The 21460-nt window shown below is 45.0% G+C and overlaps 2 protein-coding genes across 3 annotated transcripts in view; one reads left to right on the plus strand and one right to left on the minus strand.

Moving 5' to 3' along the window:
• Nucleotides 1-21460, minus strand: part of LOC126210534 (UDP-glucosyltransferase 2-like) — a 706192-nt gene that overhangs the window by 344566 nt on the left and 340166 nt on the right. The window lies entirely within an intron of this gene.
• Nucleotides 1-21460, plus strand: part of LOC126210537 (speckle-type POZ protein-like) — a 54751-nt gene that overhangs the window by 3512 nt on the left and 29779 nt on the right. The window contains exon 2 of one of the 2 annotated variants that reach the window (XM_049939788.1): nt 18065-18373. The exons of the other annotated variant lie outside the window; for it this stretch is intronic. Within the exon in view, the coding sequence (XP_049795745.1) occupies nt 18065-18373 (309 nt within the window). The remainder of the gene's footprint in view (nt 1-18064; nt 18374-21460) is intronic. 2 annotated transcript variants of the gene reach the window in all.

Here is a 21460-nt window from a genome sequence, read left to right on the forward strand (position 1 = left end):
CCCTTGCTGACTGAATGACACAAAGTTTTACGCCTCGTCTGAGCCCGTCAACAGCGACATTGGACTGTTGATGACTGGAAACATGTTGCTGGGATGGACAAGTACGGGTATGGAGACAACCTCATAAATCCATGGACTCTGCATCTCAGCAGGGGACTGTACAAGCTGGAGGAGGCTCTGAAATGGCATGGGGCGTGTGCAGTTGGAGTGATGTGGGACCCCTGACACATCTAGATATGGCTGTGACAGGTGACACTTACGTAAGCATCCTGCATACATTTATGTTCATCGTGCATTCCGACAGACGTGGGCAATTTAATTAGGACAATACGACACCCCACACGGCTAGAAATCCTACAAAGTGGCTCCAGGAACACTCTTCTGACAAATGTTTTTTATTCCAGTCTTTGATCACAATATCAATTCTTTTGACGATGACCGGTTTCAGTCAGTAATGACTGTCCTCAGATCTGACTGACTGACTGAAACCGGTCATCGTCAAAAGAACTGATACTGTGATAAAAGACTGGAATGAAAAACATTTGACAGTAATGGGTCACTGTTCATATACGCGACTATGTCGAAGCTGGTGACCCTCTTCTGAGTTTAATCACTTCCGCTGCCCACGAACCTGCCCAAACATTATTGAGCATATCTGGGTTGACTTGCAACGTGCTGTTCAGAAGGTCGGATCGGTTACGAAATGAAAACCACGGTGAACATCAAGAACGATCTTTTTTTAACATTTAGCTAAATCCTACAGTGACTTCCCCACATTGTCGCCGCTCCAACTTTAGACATATGTGAAAGCATGTACCAATGTTCCGGTACCCTTATAATATAAGGCAGCCGCCTCTACCTTCCGCCAGTTCTGCACACTGGTCTGTAACCCGTTGTCTGTGCCAAAATTCTGTCTTCATAGCGAGCGGTTCATGTGAGCAAAGAGATGAAAGTCAGGGGAATCCAGTTCAGGTCTGTGGATGATGAAAAACTTCCCATGTGTAACTCTGCAGGAGCACCTTTTCCGAAGCTTCAGTGTGCGACCGAGCACTATCATGAAGAAGGGCAATGACTGATGAAGATTCCTTTTCGCTTGTTCTGAAGTGCCCTTCGTAGACAGTTTTCTTGAACCACTTGATCCACTCTCTAAACAGGATCATCAGTTGACACTCGCATCGTTCCCTGACTGACTGCTTCATGTTCGTCCGTATATCCGATACTACAGTGCCTGTGTTATTCTGAATTACGGTACAATGCACTGCGGCGACTACAGCTCTTATGAAACACACTTAATGTATTCGGAATGAATATGGACAACCATCAACTGTAGAATGGAATGACGACAATGAAAAATATATACCGGATCGGGATTCGAACCCGGATTTCCTGCTTATAGCGGTCGGTCGCCTTACCATTTGGCTATCCGAGCATGACTCACGACCGACAACCTGCTGTTTATTGAAGTTTTGGAACACGACGCCACAATTAATGCCCAGCGAAAAGTCGATATTTGGCAAAAAATAAAATGCGCAATCGAGTCTAAACGTCCAGAAATACTGACGGACGGGATCATTCTGATGCAGGATAATGGCTGCCCAGTTGTTGCCAAAACTTTATCGACTACGTTGTTTCTCTGGGAATCCCTTCCACATCCTCCATACAGTCCCGATCTCTACCCATGCGATTTCCATAATTTTGGAGCCCTGAAGAAGGACATTCGTGGTCGTCGATTGGCTTCAGGTGAAGCCTTTAGTACAGGGATGGTATTGTTGGCAACCCCAAAACCTTTTCCATTAAGGCTTTGACAGTCTCCTGTCATATTAAGTTAATGTATCAACAGTTTACCTATTTTTTGAGGTAATAAACAATTTACTTAGTGAAACTTCCTGGCAGATTAAAACTGTGTGCCGGACCGAGACTCGAGCTGGGGACCTTGGCCTTTCGCGGGCAAGTGCTCTACCATTGAGCTACCCAAGCACGACTCACGCCCCCTCCTCACAGCTTTACTTCTGCTAGTATCTCGTCTCCTACCTTCCAAACCGTATAGAAGCTCTCCTGCGAAACTTGCGCAACTAGCACTCCTGAAAGAAGTTTCGCAGGAGAGTTTCTGTAAAGTTTAGAAGGTAAGAGACGAGATACTAGCAGAAGTAAAGCTGTGAGAAGGGGCGTGAGTCGTGTTTGGGTAGCTCAGTGGTAGAGCACTTGCCCACAAAAGGCAAAGGTCCCGAGTTCGAGTCTCGGTCTGGCACACAGTTTTAATCTGTCAGGAAGTTTCAATCGTTAGGGAATTCAATATTCCGAGATCCACTGTCTCGAGAGTGTGCTGGGAATACTACAGGTATTACCTCTCACCACGGAAGGATGTATCTACACACTGTAAAACTTTCACACATGCAGAATGAAAACTGTATTTTTACAAAAATAGTGTGCATTTCCTTTGCAGTGACCCACGTATATCTGTAACATTCAGCTGTTTGACCATACCACTGCTTCTAGGCTCAGTTAATTCCGCAGGATACCTTGCGCTTGGTCTGCTTACAAACATCTCACTGCACATCTCGCATAACATATCAACTGCTTGTCACCTGCTCATAACCTGAACAGAAGACGTCACTTACATACTATCCTAGCTGTGCCCATACATAAAACAATGCTTTGCTGTGTTTAAGAAAATGCCGAAGCACTTACATTTCTCAGCCTCATAACTTTTCGCTAAAAAATTAACGCAGAGGGCCACTTTCTCTCTTTCACACAGTAAATTACATGTTTGGATCTTTCCCCAATTATGCTCCTTTCTCGCCGGCCGCGGTGGCCGTGCGGTTCTAGGCCCTTCAGTCCGGAGCCGCGCTGTTGCTACGGTCGCAGGTTCGAATCCTGCCTCGGGCATGGGTGTGTGTGATGTCCTTAGGTTAGTTAGGTTTAAGTAGTTCTAAGTTCTAGGGGACTGATGACCACAGCAGTTGAGTCCCATAGTGCTCAGAGCCATTTGAAACATTTTTTTGCTCCTTTCTCCTTCCATATGTCAATCAGCCACGCCTGTTTCTTCCCCACATCCCTTCCCTACTTGTGTTCTGTGACCTTCGTCTGTCTCTCCTCCTCACAACTCTTTTCTCACGTCAATTGTTGCCATCGGTTTCTGTCATTGTTGCCAGCCCAAAATAAGTTACATCCGCTACGAGCATATTCAAATTCTGCCTCATTCCCCTGTAATATATAATGCAATTTACAATACTTAAAGCCCACACCAATTACTAGCGATTTATGAGCTAAATAAGGAACTATAAACAAGCATCTTCATAGATTTCTAGCCATGTCACTTGACAATCAGCAACACCAAGTACGACAGAGATGAACCTGAAAATCGTTAATCATTCACAAGGTCGCTGATAATGCACTGAAGGGCCAAAGAAACTGGTACACCTGCCTAATATCGTGTAGGGCCCCCACGAGCACGCAGAAGTGCCGCATGGACTCGACTGATGCCTGAAGTAGAGCTGGAGGGAATAGAAATCATGAATCCTGCAGGGCTGTCTATAATTCCGTAAGAGTACGAGTGAGTGGAGATCTCTTCTCAACAGCACGTTGTAAGGCATCCCAGATACGCTCAATAATGTTCATGTCCGTCATGTGGTTAAGCTCAGAAGAGTGTTCCTGGTGCCACTCTGTAGCAATTCTGGACGTGTGGGGTGTCGCATTGTCCTGCTGGAATTGCCCAAGTCCGTCGGAATGCACATTGGTCATGAATGGATGCAAGTGATCAGGGAGGATGCTTGCTTACGTGTCACCTGTCAGAGTCGTATCTAGACGTATCAGGGGTCTCATATCATTCCAACTGCACACGCCCCACACCATTACAGAGCGTGCACCATCTTGAACAGTCCCCTGCTGACCTTCAGGGCCCATGGATTCATAAGGTTGTCTCCATAACTGTATACGTCCATCTCCTTCATGCAGTTTTAAAAGAGACTCCTCAGAGCTGGCAATATGTTTCCAGTCATCAACAGTCCAATGTCTGTGTTGACGGGCCCAGCGAAACGCAACTGCGCCAGACACTTCTCGTCTTATATAGGCGTTGCTGACCGGAGAGCCGTATTCTACTTGTTTGTCTATGTCTGCATTCGAACATGTATGCCTTTACGATTTTTTTATCGCTTCAGTGTATAATAATTGTAGTTTGACACAACAGGTACTTTTCTGTTTAAACGAGATATGAACTTGCGAAGGCGTAGGGAATTCTTTTACAAGGGGATTGTTAGCTTTATTTACCAAAAGTTTCATTGTATTTAAAATGTCTTCATCTATTGTTTTTGGAGAGAATAACTGTTTCTCGATTTTTTCTCATCTCGTGCAAGTACACTCCCGTATTCCCCTTACTTCTTTGGTGTTGAACAGCCCATTATAACATTCATTATGTAGGAGGCTTACACCTTTAACGATAGTAAATTCAGATCACACACGTCCGATTAACACGGCTTGTTGTCTCGTGTGTCAGTTGTTGGTCGATTGCCAACAGCCGGCGACATCTTTCAGTGTACGTGATGCCTTAAATAGTTGTCGTCTCAGATTTATCATATCATTCATACCCAAAGGAAAACGAGTGCGTGTTGGTTAAACTGCATGCAACATTCACAGTAGATATTAAATCTGTATTAGTCTCTAAATTACTAACGTTTTAAAATTAACGTAATATTGATTTAAAATTTATTTTTTGTGCTTTGGAATGGATATTTCCTGGGGGAGGCTTCCCATTCACCAAAACGAATTTAAATTACACTTCATTTTAACAATTTTAGAATTCCGCCGCTACGCCGCAAAGGTATAACCTATTCGTACTCTTATCATTCTTGTTCTACTTTTTAGGAACTAGTGAAAACTCTGCTGTTTTTCTACTGCAGCTGCTAGGATTTTCTACTATTTGCCTTATAGTTAATTCTAAGTGTTGTAGCTATTCCATATTAACTGTAAGTCTTCTTCCAACATGCGTATCGTTATCAACACAAAATAAATTATGTGGAACGTATGATACTTCTAATTTTGCCAGGATAAATCAATAAATTGTCTTCAGATGCCGTAAACAAAAAAATAATTAATTGTGTATATAAATACATCCATAGTTTTGCAGCATTTTCCTTTCGATATTTACGTTACATATTAGTTGAGCCACACATTGGTTAACAAATATAGCGAAGCACCTAGAAGACGTAGTCGGATGCCAACGCAACTATGCACAAAAATTAACTATTAAATAGTGTTAATTTTTAACCATTCACTGTCATATATTACCCAATCAATCGTACACTTTGTGGTATGAATTACTTAAGAGATATGATTTAAGGGAATTTTTAAATTTCTGAATTTTAGCTGTCCTTTTAATCTCCTTAGGAAATCTCATGTACATAAATTTTATTCCACTCTAAAAATGCTTTTTTGTCTTTCTTGTTTGTTTAGTGTTGGTGCATCTAAGTTTAGTCTGGCTCTTGTCATGATTATGAATGCTGCTGTTTGTGAGATAGCTGCTGATGGTTGTCCTGATCGGCGTAACAGGCTGCTCAGTTGGAATTCCGAGTTATTTAAACAGATATCTGCGGGGAATTTTTAAACTTCCACAGCATTGGCACGCGGCTAATTAGGATCCAGGGAGTCAATAATGAATGACTGTAAAGATAGAATATCTCTAAAAACAAAAATGAAAATTAGTAGACAATTATGCATACTGTTTGTGATATGTAACTCAGAACACTGTTCTTTTGTTAATGCTGCCGGTATCAAGTTCTCGATAAAAATCCTGACGTCACGGACGGGGAATAACCGCTTCATCATTATCTCTGCAGCTGCAGATAATCCTGCGATAGCATCGACAACTGCGTGAGAATGTCAGAAAAATGGAGCACCTGGAGAATGATTCCGGGAAGACATTTCGCAGAAGCGCAATCAACAATCTCACCTCAGACCTGGCTTTTTAAGACTTTGGCCTTTTAAGATAAAGACAATGGCTGCGATTGTCATACTGAGATAATTCTGCAGAGGAAGAAACCAGTAGCGTTCGATGTAACGAGCCTGGAAGTAAAAACCAGACGTAGGGAGCAGAGCTTTACCAAATTCTGCATCTGAGCTCATGGCGGCATTCCAGGACATGAAACATGAGCGAGATGGTCGGAGCAGCCACTTGCAGTGGAGAAATCAACACGCAGATCTTGTTGAGTGCATCGATGAAGGATGGAAATACGAAGGTGGTCTGTAAAGTTCTCGGAACGAAATAGAAAAAAAGTACTTACGTCACTGAAACTTTTTTATTTTTCAATGTAGTGTCCTTGTAGATTAATGCAATTGGTCCAACGATGTTCCAGCGGCTTGATCCCATCTCGAAAATGAGTTTCCTCCAGGCCTCAATATAGTTGTCAACTCCTGTTATCAATTCTTTGTTTGAAGTGAATCGTCGTCCACCAAGAAATATTTTCAGTTTGGGGAACAGATGATAGAGCCAAATCAGGTGACTAAGGCGGGTGTGGCACCAGTTCATGCCTTGTGTATTGTGTGTTGACCTGGGGACCTAGAAACGATGGAGAGGCTTCGTCCCGTCATAGCCCTCAGTTCGTGTAATTTTTTCATGACGACGGCACACGTGTGCGGGTGCGCATGGTCTTGATGAAAGATGACTCTCTTCCTTGTTAAACCTGGCCTTATTGTTGCAATTTCTCCCTGAGGTTAGCATAGTATTCTCCAGTAATTGTCTGCCCAATGGGCAATCTACGAACGGAATCCCCTTCGCATCCCAGAGCACTGATACCATAACCTTTCTTGCTGAGGAATTGTCTTTGTTTTCTTTGCTGGCGGAGAATCAGCATGTTTCCACTGCTCTGACTGTTGTTTTGTGTCTGGGGTACAGAAGTGCACCCAAGTTTCATCTATGGTCACAAACTGGAGCAAAAAATCTTTTTTGTTTCTCCTAAACCGGGCCAAACATTGCTCCGATACGTCCATTCTCGTGCGTTTTTGATCCAACGTCAAGAGTGGCGACACTTATCTTGCAGATAATTTTTTTCATTTCTGATTCTTCAGATGCCATCTGGCAAGCGTGAGCAATTTCACGCATTTTCAATCGGCGATTCTCCATTACCATTTTGTGCACTTTCGCAACTATCTCTGGAGTAATGACACATCTTGGCCGACCACTGCGCGGATCATCATCGAACCTTTCCGGACCAGACTTAAATTCATTTGTCCACTTGGCAACAGTTGAATATGAAGGAGCAGAGCCCCCCCCCCCCCCCAAGTGTATTCTGGAAATCGGCATGAATGTCCTTTGCCTTCATACCTTCCTTTACGAAGTACTTAATCACTGCTCGAATCTCGATGTTTTCCATCTTCACAAATCACTATGTGGGAATAACAAGAGAGCCACGTCACCGGCAGAGCTCTCCTCCAAGAGCACTGACGTGGCACGTGTTTAAAGGCAGCAGTCCAATGAATATCACGTGAACAACTCGTGACCTCTCAGGGTGATTCTGAGAACTTTTCGAACCACCCGCATATTAACATGTTAAGGGAAATTAAGGAACATATGAGGAATGCTCAGAGAGTAAGTGTGCTAAATTTTTATATTTTATTAGAAAAAGTGTACCTGTTGAAACATTTGTTGACCATTTTTCCACATAATCAATATTCTGTTTAGTGTCTGTGGTGAGCTCTCGTCGAAGACATCTCCCACCAGCTCCTTCCCCCACTTCAGAACCGCTTTCTGCACCTGCTTGTCACTTGAAAACGTAATTCCACTCACGTGTGACTTCAGGGAAGTGAAGAAATAATAATCTGAAGGCGCCAGATCAGGGGAATATGGAGGGTGGATCGGAACACCCCAACCAAGTGAGTCCAAGAGCTCCTTGATGACAAAGGCTGAGGGAGGACGTTTGTTGTCGTGCAACTCCTCTCGTCAGTGTCCCCCTCCTTTTGTTTTGAATGCCCCATTTGACCTTTATGGGTCTCTCAATATCATGTCCATTGATGATCTCCCCCCGTGGCGGAAATACCATCAAAATGATGTGTTTTCGGTCACAAAACATTGAGGCTATGATTTTTTGTCCGAAATTGTGATTTTCAATTTTTTTGCACATGGGTTATCGGTGTGACGTCACTGCGACGACTGTGGTTTTGTCTCAGGCGCGTGATGAGCCACCCACGTTTCATCTCCACTCACAGTAGAGTTCAAAAAATCCTCACCTTCCAATTAAAGTCGCTTAAGAAAATCGCTAGCGCTGTTGATCGGATTTTTCTTTGCTGCTCTGTCTGGGATTCACCTCGCGCACAGTTTCCGGTATCCCAGCGTTTCTGTGGGTGTCTCGCAAAGAGAATTCTTAAGAGCTGAGGAAACGTGGCAGAAATGTCATCCACTGTCAATCGGCGGTCTACACAAACAGTTTCCTCTATGTTTTGCACCCACAAATCAGCAGTCAAAATGTTCTACGTCTCTGTTCGTCATGAACAAACTCCCCATACCGCTTAAACCCCCTCGTTCTCTTCGTCAGCACCTTCGCTGTAAACTGTTTTGATTCGCGAGAGAAATTCAGTACGTGTTACCCCTGCCACGGGTAGGAATCGGATCACAGCACTTGGCTCACACGTGGCGGGATTTCTTAGCTACCTCTTTCACGCAACTGGACACTACAATGCGACTGCATGTACTAACCTCTTCCTGCCCGCCCAGTTAGCCGTGTGGTCTAACGCACGGCTTTCCGGATTGGGAAGGAGCGCCTGGTCCCTGGCACGAATCCGCCTGGAGGACTTGAGTCGAGGTCCGGTTAGCCGGCCAGTCTGTCGATGGTTTTTAGGCGGTTTTCCATCTGCCTCGGCGAATGCGGGCTGGTTCCCGTTATTCCGCCTCAACTACACTATGTCGGCCATTGCTGCGCAAACAAGTTCTCCACACGTACGCAAACAGTACCTTTACTGTACCACACAAACATAGGGGTTACACTCGTCTGGTGTGAGACGTTCCCTGGGGGGGGGGGGGGGGGAGGGGGGGGAAGGTCCTCTGGGAGCCGACCCGCACAATAACCCTGAAAGTGTGGTTCGGTGTGGGGTGGCGGAGGGATGAAGTGGACTGCGGCAGTCGTTGTGGGGTTGTGGACCACTGCGGCTGTGGCAGTATCGGAGCCTCTCCGTCGTTTCTAGGTCCCCGGTTAACATACCACACAATAAAATACAATACCCTTTTCCTGCGCTGCCCTCTCTCTTCAGGTGATCCCTCTCTACAAAGTGTTCCCAACAATCAAAAAACAAAAGACCGCAGAGCAGTAAAGTCACAACACATTTACTTCATGAACATTCCTCTAAGAAACATACATCACAGTGGATTGGAGTCAACAGGAGATGCAGAGAAGCTAAAGCGAAATTACTGTACTAAAAATGTGAAGAAATCGAGAAGAAAATTGCCTTCGGAAGGCTAGATTGAGCGCTAGACGTACAGGAGTGAGCGGATGGATGGAAACAGTATTCTGAGGGACTCTACAAGGGGGGGGGGGGGAGAGAGGCAGGGAGGGGGGCTGTCTGCTGACGTCACGGAAGGAATGGATTCTGATTTAAAACGTATAAGGGTCCAATATGTTAAAGCTTCGCGGAGCATCCTAAGACTTACGAATAAACGAGATAGAGTTCCTAAAAGTCACTGGCAGAAGTGTCGGCCATCACAATTCACGTTCACATGTTCCTTTATTGGTCTCAGCAACGTTAAAGGCACCAGAGAGATAGTTCTGACGTTGCGGCTAATAACGGAAGCAAAACTCAAGATAAATCAAAGAACGTTTATAGCATTTGTCGATCTACGAAAATCGCTCGACAATGTAAAATGGTGCGAGATGTTTGAAATACCGAGAAAATTAGATTTATACCATCGGGAATGGTTCAGGAGCGGCACTAAAATTCATTGTCAAATGGTACCCTTGATAACATGGCTTTGATGTTCTGAGTGAAAGCAAGGCAGAACTAGCCCACCCAGTTAGCCGTGTGGTCTAACGCATGGCTTTCTGGATTGGGAAGGAACGCCTAGTCCCCGGCACGAATCCGCCCAGTGGATTTGTGTCGAGGTCGGGTGAGCCGGCCAGTATGTGGATGGTTTTTAGGCGGTTTTCCATCTGCCTCGGTGAATACGAGCTGGTTCCCCTTATTCCGTCTCAGCTACACTGTGTCGGCGATTGCTGCGCAAACAAGTTCTCCACGTAGGCGTACACCACCATTACCACGCAAACGTAGAGGTTACACTCGTCTGGTGTGAGACGTTCCCTGTGTGTGTGGGGGGGGGGGGGGGGGGGTCCACCAGGGGCCGAACCGCACAATAACCCTGAAAGTGTGGTTCGGTGTAGGGTGGCGGAGGGGTGAAGTGGACTGGGTAGTCGTCGTGGGGTTGTAGACCAAGTTTTGGACCACTGCGGCTGTGGTGGGAATGGAGCCTCTCCGTCGTTTCTAGTCCCATGGTTAACATACAATACAATACAAGGCAGAACTACAAGATGGGTTGAACGAAACAGTCTAACGAGCACAGAATATGGACTGAGAGTAAAAAAAAATTCAAAGAAGTTATGAGAAGCAGAAGCAAAATTAACGACTAATTAACATCAAAATTGGTTCTTTGGAGATGCTGCTAGTGTTTGCTCCTGTGGTCAGCTCCACTCCTGGGGCTTCTGCACTGGTTTCTGTTGTAACAGTGTTATTCGTGCTTTTTCTAACCCTAGAACTAGCCTTCAGTGTATTAGATAGTCCTGTCTGGAATAAACAACTATTTCAAAACCTCGTTTGTCCAAGAGTCTCCACAACGAGTTCTCTACCGAGTCTCACCACCTGCATTTCTTGCAAATGCCTATACCAGTGTTGGCTCAGATAGAAGAAAACAATCAAATGCCTTCACTGTGAATTGTCCTTCTGCCTTCTGCTCTGTAACGCTCGGAAGCGCAGACAGACCCGCAACCCCTTTTTCCCTCTCCTACCTATGTCAGGACACGACAGAGAGAATGATAAGAAAGACGTCTTTGGCTGTAAGAACAGAAACTACTGTACAAGTCAACTAATACAACATTTGGTCAACGTGTACTGCCCTTTGCCAATGTGTATAACCATTCTCCTATGCCTCAGGCTATCTAGAATAAGCTTTCTATTATATTAATTTGTAAGTGAAGGACAGAACACCTTTTAATGGGTTGCTACTAACTGAACATTAATATTATGCATTCAGATGCGGCAGCTGTAACACTCCGCATCATATAACCACATCAACAAAAGTCTGTTTCTCCCAAAAATGTCACGCAGGTCGGCCGGTCGGTGCCGTTGGGCTTCCAAGGCCTGTTCAGATGGACGAAGACAGAGCCCTGCATGCCTAGGTAAGCCTCATAAGCGTGGCAGGTTCCCCAGAGGTTGCCCTGAAATGACTGTCCCACATCAACAGCCATGCATCTTATCAGTGTGCAGCACACATTGGGAATGAGAGTTTTTTAATAGAGGTTTTCACCATCCTCGCGATACAGGCAATCAAATCAAGATCCCTCTTCCCAGTGACTTGTAGTGTACCACCGCCGTGCCATACAGTGGTCGCTGAAGCATGCCCAGAACTTTCGGTGATAGGGGTATGTTAGCCCCAACCAGTCTCTAGCTCAAAAAAATGGTTCAAATGGCTCTGATCACTAATGGGACTGAACTTCTGAGGTCATGAGTCCCCTAGAACTTAGAACTACTTAAACCTAACTAACCTCAGGACATCACACACATCCATGCCCGAGGCAGGATTCGAACCTGCGACGGTAGCGGTCGCGCGGTTCCGGACTGTAGCGCCTAGAACCGCTTGGCCATCCCGGCCGGCTTTCTAGCTCATGTATCCTGGAGTCATCAAGTTAGTACCCAGCAAACGAAAGCTGAACCCCTGAAGTACATGATCCCAAAGAATGGCTATAGTTCACGTGATATGAAGTCAGCGTTGTCCAAGAAAAGGAAACGTGAAAACGCTGAACTTTTAACGTGATGAGCAACTGGTTATATTTCTTCCTTTCTGCGGCGCGACATCCGGCAAAATAGACAGAGTCTTGGGAAGGTGAGGTTGTTGTTGTCGTGGTCTTCAGTCCAGAGGCTGGTTTGATGCAGCTCTCCATGCTACTCTATCCTCTGCAAGCTTCTTCATCTCCCAGTACCTACCGCAACCTACACTCCTGGAAATGGAAAAAAGAACACATTGACACCGGTGTGTCAGACCCACCATACTTGCTCCGGACACTGCGAGAGGGCTGTACAAGCAATGATCACACGCACGGCACAGCGGACACACCAGGAACCGCGGTGTTGGCCGTCGAATGGCGCTAGCTGCGCAGCATTTGTGCACCGCCGCCGTCAGTGTCAGCCAGTTTGCCGTGGCATACGGAGCTCCATCGCAGTCTTTAACACTGGTAGCATGCCGCGACAGCGTGGACGTGAACCGTATGTGCAGTTGACGGACTTTGAGCGAGGGCGTATAGTGGGCATGCGGGAGGCCGGGTGGACGTACCGCCGAATTGCTCAACACGTGGGGCGTGAGGTCTCCACAGTACATCGATGTTGTCGCCAGTGGTCGGCGGAAGGTGCACGTGCCAGTCGACCTGGGACCGGACCGCAGCGACGCACGGATGCACGCCAAGACCGTAGGATCCTACGCAGTGCCGTAGGGGACCGCACCGCCACTTCCCAGCAAATTAGGGACACTGTTGCTCCTGGGGTATCGGCGAGGACCATTCGCAACCGTCTCCATGAAGCTGGGCTACGGTCCCGCACACCGTTAGGACGTCTTCCGCTCACGCCCCAACATCGTGCAGCCCGCCTCCAGTGGTGTCGCGACAGGCGTGAATGGAGGGACGAATGGAGACGTGTCGTCTTCAGCGATGAGAGTCGCTTCTGCCTTGGTGCCAATGATGGTCGTATGCGTGTTTGGCGCCGTGCAGGTGAGCGCCACAATCAGGACTGCATACGACCGAGGCACACAGGGCCAACACCCGGCATCATGGTGTGGGGAGCGATCTCCTACACTGGCCGTACACCACTGGTGATTGTCGAGGGGACACTGAATAGTTCACGGTACATCCAAACCGCCATCGAACCCATCGTTCTACCATTCCTAGACCGGCAAGGGAACTTGCTGTTCCAACAGGACAATGCACGTCCGCATGTATCCCGTGCCACCCAACGTGCTCTAGAAGGTGTAAGTAAACTACCCTGGCCAGCAAGATCTCCGGATCTGTCCCCCATTGAGCATGTTTTGGACTGGATGAAGCGTCGTCTCACGCGGTCTGCACGTCCAGCACGAACGCTGGTCCAACTGAGGCGCCAGGTGGAAATGGCATGGCAAGCCGTTCCACAGGACTACATCCAGCATCTCTACGATCGTCTCCATGGGAGAATAGCAGCCTGCATTGCTGCGAAAGGTGGATATACACTGTACTAGTGCCGACATTGTGCATGCTCTGTTGCCTGTGTCTATGTGCCTGTGGTTCTGTCAGTGTGATCATGTGATGTATCTGACCCCAGGAATGTGTCAATAAAGTTTCCCCTTCCTGGGACAATGAATTCACGGTGTTCTTATTTCAATTTCCAGGAGTGTATATCTTTTTGAATCTAGTGTATTCATCTCTTGGTCTCCCTCTACGATTTTTACCTTCCACGCTGCCCTCCAATACTAAATTGGTGATCCCTTGATGCCTCAGATCATGTCCTATCAACTGATCCCTTCTTCTAGTCAAGTTGTTCCACAGATTTCTTTTCTCCCCAGTTCTGTCCAATACCTCCTCAATAGTTATGTGATCTACCATCTAATCTTCAGCATTCTTCTGTAGCACCACATTTCGAGAGCTTCTATTCCCTTCTTGTCCAAACTGTTTATCATCCATGTTTCACTTCCATTCATGGCTACACTCCATACAAATACTTTCAGAAACGACTTCCTGACACAAATCTGTACTCGATGTTAACAAATTTCTCTTATTTTTCGAAGTCCTAGAAAGATAAAGGACACGCTGTTCTCTGTAAGGACAGTCTCCGCCCCAGAATCCGTGGTATTTATAACATCTCTTGAGAATACGGAAGTAGCTATATCGCTCAGCCCATCAGCACCATTTCAGATTGCTGTGCAGGACATGAACAGCGTATTAAAAATCGAGAAGTGAAGGAATATGCAGCTGTTGAGCGCAGACGCACAAAAAACACAAAATACTTTTTGACAAAATAAAAATGTCACAGGCTCTTACGTACTGGGATTCAGTAATTAAAGAGGCTACGGAAATGAGAATGTGCGAGAAGATGTCCAACTGTGACAGCGAATATAATCTTAGTGGTGCATGGAAGCAAGAACTTCCGGTGCACAGAATAGGCAGAAATATTCGTTGCAATGTTTACGCTACGACCGGAGCGGTGGAATGTTTATGCTACGCCGGGAGAGATGGTCCCACCGAAGTAGAGGCTGACGCCTGTGCGACAGCTCTGCGTAATTGCTGCTCAGTCAGAAGTAGTCTATGGGCTGTATAAAGCCATCACAGAAGCGGTTCTGCAGCAGGATGTGATTAGCCTGCATCGACCGTGCATGGAATGCACGTGTGTCACGTCTGTCCATCCGTTTGCTTGTGATAGTCATGTGCTCCTGACGAAGACGATGCATTTAACCGTCGAAAGTGCGAAGTTTTATAAGGAATTGCGCCCTGTGTTGCGTAAGTGAACAGTGTCATGAAAGAAGACTTTAAACTGATTGAGATACAGAATTTGAAGTAATGAAAACTAATCTAATTAAATGACAGTTTAACAACTGAAGCCCGCATCTCGTGGTCGTGCGGTAGCGTTCTCGCTTCCCACGCTCGGGTTCCCGGGTTCGATTCCCGGCGGGGTCAGGGATTTTCTCTGCCTCGTGATGGCTGGGTGTTGTGTGATGTCCTTAGTTAGGTTTAAGTAGTTCTAAGTTCTAGGGGACTGATGACCATAGATGTTAAGTCCCATAGTGCTCAGAGCCATTTGAACCTTTAACAACTGAAAATGCTATATTCTCTTTTCTCTGTGAGGTTTTGGACGGATTAAATAAAAGGTTGCGAACGCTAGGTGTTTTCTTTGATTTAACGAAGGCTTTTGACTGTATTGACCACAAAATATTACTGCAGAAGTTGGACCATCATGGAGTAAGGGGAGTAGCTTACAATTGGTTCGCCTCTTACTTCAAGAACAGAAAGCAGAAGGTAATTCTCCGCAATATTGAGAGTGGTAGTGATGTTCAGTCCCAATGGGGCACTGTTAAGTGAGGCATTCCCCAAGGATCGGTGCTGGAGCCACTGCTGTTTCGTATTTATATAAATGATATGCCTTCTAGTATTACAGGTGATTCAAAAATATTTCTATTTGCTGATGACACCAGCTTGGTAGTGAAGGATCTTGTGTGTAATATTGAAACATTATCAAATAATGTAGTTCATGAAATAAGTTCGTGGCTTGTGGAAAATAATTTGATGCTAAATCACAGTAAGACTCAGTTTTTAGAGTTTCTAACTCACAATTCAACAAGGACTGATATTTTGATCAGACAGAATGGGCATATTATAAGCGAGACGGAACGGTTCAAGTTCCTAGGCGTACGGATAGATAGTAAGCTGTTGTGGAAAGCCCATGTTCAGGATCTTGTTCAGAAACTAAATGCTGCTTTATTTACCATTAGAACAGTATTTGAAATAAATGACAGTTCAACACGAAATGTAGTCTACTTCGCATCTTTTCATACGCTTATGTCATATGGTATTATTTTTTGGGGTAATTCTTCTTATTCAAAAAGGGCATTTTTGGCTCATAAACGGGCTGTTCGAGCTATATGTGGTGTAAGTTCGAGAACCTCTTGTCGACCCCTATTCAGTAGTCTGGGAATTCTGACATTGCCCTCACAGTATATATTTTCTTTAATGTCGTTTGTTGTTAGCAATATTAGCTTATTCCCAAGAGTTAGCAGCTTTCACTCAGTTAATACTAGGCAGAAATAAAATCTGCATGCGGAATGCACTTCCTTGACTCTTGTGCAGAAAGGAGTGCAGTATTCTGCTGCATGCATTTTCAATAAGCTACCACAAGAACTCAAAAATCTTAGCAGTAGCCCAAACGCTTTTAAGTCTAAACTGACGACTTTCCTCATGGCTCACTCCTTCTATTCTGTCGAGGAGCTCCTGGAAGAGCTGAAAAATTAAGCAAATTCCAGTGTTACATTGTCGATTTTCTTTATTTAAACTTACGAATTGTCGCCTGAATACGTTTCTTGTATTTCATTTTATCTGTTTCTACTATCGTGTTATAATTTCATGTATTGACTCGTTCCATGACCATGGAGACTTCTCCTTAATTTGGTCCCACGGAGCAATAAATAAATAAAAATAAATAAATAAATTACTCAGTGAACTATTGAAATGACTCCCAATATTGAGGTACATTATGAAAATTGAGTGACATAAAACGCAATTTTTTAAACGAAACGTCCACAAAAATGAAATACTGCTCTACTCAGAAGAAAAATTACCTACTCTATCCACTGTTACTTATACACTGGTTCCCGTGAGATCACCGAAGTTAAGCGCTGTCGGGCGTGGTCGGCACTTGGATGGGTGACCATCCGGGCCGCCATGGGCTGTTGCCATTTTTCGGGGTGCACTCAGCCTCGTGATGCCAATTGAGGAGCTACTCGACCGAATAGTAGTGGCTTCGGTCAAAGAAAACCATCATAACGACCGGGAGAGCTGTAGCTGTGTGCTGACCCCACGGCGGTCGTACGGTCACGGTAGGCCACTCGTGGCCTGGCGACGGAGTGCTATCCACTGTTAATTAAAAAATGGTTCAAATGGCTCTGAGCACTAAGGGACTTAACATCTGAGGTCAGTCCCCTACAACTTAGAACTACTTAAACCTAACCTAAGGACATCACACACATCCATGCCCGAGGCAGGACTCTAACGTGCGATGCCCGCTTCACTTGTCAATAAAATGGTTTTGCCCTTGAGGATGCCCGCGACCGCTACGGTCGCAGGCTCGAATCCTGCCTCGGGCATGGATGTGTGTGATGTCCTTAGGTTAGTTAGGTTTAAGTAGTTCTAAGTTCTAGGGGACTGATGACCTCAGAAGTTAAGTCCCATAGTGCTCAGAGCCATTTGAACCATTTTTGTAATAATGAATCGCTTGGTAATAACAGCAAAATCAAAGTAGGAACAACTATTTTGGAACTGCTCTGCAAAAAAGAATCGCGACATTAACAAAAACAAGCGGAAATATTAGAAATGAACCTAATACCTATCAAGAAATATGCACTGCAAAATAATACCGCCACTGGTGTTTCTGAAGGTGTTCCTGCACACGTCGCGTTGCTGTGATTTGTAGTTCTCCGGTACTTTGAATTAACTCGGCTCTATACTCAATCTCCGTATAGTCGTAAATTCCTGATGGATAACACAATTTCTGACAAAAGTGTGTGTGTCACCATATGGTGTTGAGTTCCTTAAACCGACATCCTGACGACTTCCGCGTGTTTTCCATTAAAATGTTGTCAATTAATAACGATTTGTTCCTGACTTCAGCATTTAACAAAGCGTATCTTAGTAATTTGTATGTGACCTATAGAAACGTGACACTGAATTCTTCAGTGCGACGACCTCTGTAATAGGATATACCAAGCACATCTGTAACTTGATTGGTGTCCACATTACGTGTATATACTGAAAAGACAATAGCCAGGCCACCATCTTCCTCGGCTGGAGCGAGATGAGTCAGGGAAATACCATAAAAGTTTTCTCAAACCTGTGTGTGCGCGTATCACTGTCATCTAGTCCGTTTCTAGCTACGTCACATATTACAAGTATGAGTAGCATAAGCGGCTCCGTACCCCTAATTAATAACTGCATTTCGCCCTGGGGGGGCCTTGCCTGACCCCTATAAATAGGACACTCAAAACCACTTGCTCAGGGTATTTCGTGCTTGATGCACACCTACAATGCTAATGGTCTGTTTCGTATCCGGTATATTTCTTACAAAATGGTAACAAATACACTTCTTTTTGCAGGGGTCATACGATTTCGGAGTGCAGGTGAGCGATGGCTGTGTACGTGAGCTAGCCATAACAAATTTTGTGACGACCACGGCTACATTTACGTGGAATATCCACCAGCTGAGGAGGTGGCCAAAAGGTACATTCGAAGCATCGTCGCCAGTGTTCGTGCACCCAAGTGCGAGCAGATGGAGCATGCAACTGTCCAAAGACCCCCACGAGGCCTTCTACCTGGGTTTCATACTGATCTCTTCTGAGAAGGGAGTACCTGTGAGAGCCACCATCAAGACCAAGGCCAAATGCAAATTTGGTCAAATATCAGAGGTACGCCAACAATTATGCCTCACTCTTTTGTTGAGAATAGGTTATTTTGATGATCCATCATGTATAGGCTAAATGAAGGTAAAAACACCATGCATTCAATTAAGTGGCTCTAATGTTGTATAGAGAAGTTTTCCCTTATGGATTCCTTCAAATGGTTCAAATGGCTCTGAGCACTATGGGACTTAACAGCTATGGTCATCAGTCCCCTAGAACTTATAACTACTTAAACCTAACTAACCTAAGGACATCACACAACACCCAGTCATCACGAGGCAGAGAAAATCCCTGACCCCGCCGGGAATCGAACCCGGGAACCCGGGCGTGGGAAGCGAGAACGCTACCGCACGACCACGAGCTGCGGACATGGATTCCTTAAATGGCTTATATTTAGTACTTTTAGAAGAGTATTGACGCCACCATTCTCTCACATTTATGACACCCAACATACCATATATTAGTGAAAAAAAAATAAAAAAATAAAAACGTAATTGTAACCAATAATGGAAGTTTTCTTAAAGACATAACCGCCATTTGACTGTAGAACAGTCGTCCTTTCAAAAGGTTTTATGTGACTGTGGCTCCCCACCGAGGTAAAATCATTAATAATGGAAGTGATACATCCACAGTTATGGAAACAATGCAAAATTCAAGCATACAAAGAACTTCCAATTCAGTCACTTTCAAGTTCTGCACAGCAATCTTCGCACAAGGCATGCAGCCCTAAGTTTTTTACAGTTCTATTATCACATGTTTCATGATACCACGTTTTATGTTGTGTGCACTGGATCCAATCCTTCTCGCTCCTTTTGTTGTAGAAGTAGCCACCCCTGTTGAGTCTTGAACCACAAAGAAGCACGGGAGAGGATGTTTTTTGGGGAGCCAGTATCCTCTTTCTAGAACACAAATGCATATGTCGATTAATCATCATCATCATCTTGGGCAGTTTCCAGCCCCTGGCCGGGACTGTATGGAACACAGGCCTCTTAATCGTCTTCCGTCTTGCCACCATCTCTCCGTCTTCACCTTGGTCCAGTCTTCTCCTTTCTTCTGGACGCATTCCTCTACCCCTTTCATCCATCTGTCTCTCTGTCTTCCTCTTGTGGTCTCTTTCCTTCCAGTTTCATCTCGTGTATCCTCCTGGGTATCTTCTTCTCCTCCATTCCCTTAACGTGTCCACACCAACTCAGCCTCGATTTCTCTATTTCCTCCTATCATGGTTCCACCTTCTTTAACTCTCTGATCCTCTGATTTCTTAACCTGTCTATCTTTGTCACTCCAGTACTGTTTCTCAAGAATTTTATCTCACTAACTTGTACTTTCCTTTTTTCTCTTCCTTTCATAAACCAGGTTGCTGGTGCATATGTCAGGATCGGGACGTAGTATGACCGCTATGTAACCTTTTTACTGATTTGGGGTACATACTTGCTTTATATCAGGATTATGGATTAATCCATGTGGATTAATACGGTTCTTTATTTCCATGAGCTAGAAACCTGTAGTTAACCTGAATAGAGTCCATGTGTTGTGGTACAAGGTCATCAGTAGTAGTCACACTACAGTCTCTAATCTGGTTTCTATGTACTGTCATGGTCTGTGAAGAACTAAACCCACTAACAGATGCCAAACTGGATGAGTGAATGGGACCCTCAGGTCAGTGGCCAGAATACACGCTGTCGAGAGGGCGTTGGCGGCAAATTGCTTGCAGGAGTGTCTCTGGCCTCTCTCGTGAAAGGCGCGCTTGATCGAGCTCCTACTAATCGATCCTCACGCTTCATCTTTGCTGACCGGTGTGCCAGTGACAGCTTACACCAGCACCACCACAGTCACGGCAGTACAGGTGCTTATTACAGGGCTTGGATTGTGCTTTGATTGAGGTTTTCTTGCCAGTATTTGCACGACCCGATGTTGATGTTGCTGATGAACAGATTACAACCAAGTTTCCTAGTTGGCGTCTTCCCTTCATTCTTTTTCGGCCAGTCTTGAAGAGTTCGTCATGGGATGTTAAACGACCTTTTACTCTCTGAAACAGTAATTCCAAATCTAGCTGCTTCAGTGGCCTTCCGTAGATCCTCAGTAAACCACTTTGCACAATGATTTTGGCAGGGCTAACCGATGTCGTCACCTAGACGAGAAAAATGCAGAAATGGTGTTAGTACCTGCAGATATCTTATTAAAATTTTTGTGAAACGTACTGTAAAATATTTTAATATTTAAAAATCTACTTATATGCTTTAATACATGAAAGCATTATTTTAATCACATAGTAAACGAAACATTAACCTCCTTTAACGCACAGATAATATTCGGTATCAATAGAAAGCAAGCTTATAGCACGTAACCACACTCTGACAGCTACCCAAATCACACTGAAGTTGCTGTTGCTGCAATAACGCTAAAAGCATGAAGTGGAAACTTCCCCCCCCCCCCCCCCCCCTATGTTATTCGTTACTTACTCGGTGCTGCCACCATCGGAATATTTACAAACTGGCCATTAAATTGCACATGACGTTAAAACCTGCACCGCATTATTACCTTCAGTTACCCTATCTATATTGCAGAACTGACTTTATGATGTGTGGTGGGGGGTGTCGTATTACAAATGTGAGTAGGGTGTAACAATAATTATGTTTATTTATCTGGATGTAAATTAGTAACGATTTTCTCAGAAACAGTTTGACTGGGCGTGGGAAAGATTCGATATTTCAGCTTGTAGTGGGAGTATCAACTATTTTATATGAGTACATAATGGGGCTGTGAAGAGATCAGTGGCGCGTGGGGTAGCCGCACGGTCTGGGGCATCTTGCCACAGTTCGTGCGGCTCCCTCTGCCGGAGGTTCGAGTCCTCCCTCGGGCATGGGTTTGTATGTTGTCCTTACCGTAAATTAGCTTAGGTTGGATTTAAGTGTAAGCCTAGGGACCGATGACCACAGCAGTTTGGTCCCATAGGAACTTACCAAAAAAAAAAAAAAGAGAGAGAGAGAGAGAGATCAGTAGCTGGTACAGTGCTGCAACAATGTGTTGATATCCAGATGGTCTGATGCTGATCGCGTTGCTGCTGATTAACAGCTGGTGGCACTTATCTCTGCA

This window comes from Schistocerca nitens, chromosome 10 (assembly GCF_023898315.1).
Source record: "Schistocerca nitens isolate TAMUIC-IGC-003100 chromosome 10, iqSchNite1.1, whole genome shotgun sequence".
In the NCBI taxonomy this organism is placed as follows: domain Eukaryota; kingdom Metazoa; phylum Arthropoda; class Insecta; order Orthoptera; family Acrididae; genus Schistocerca; species Schistocerca nitens.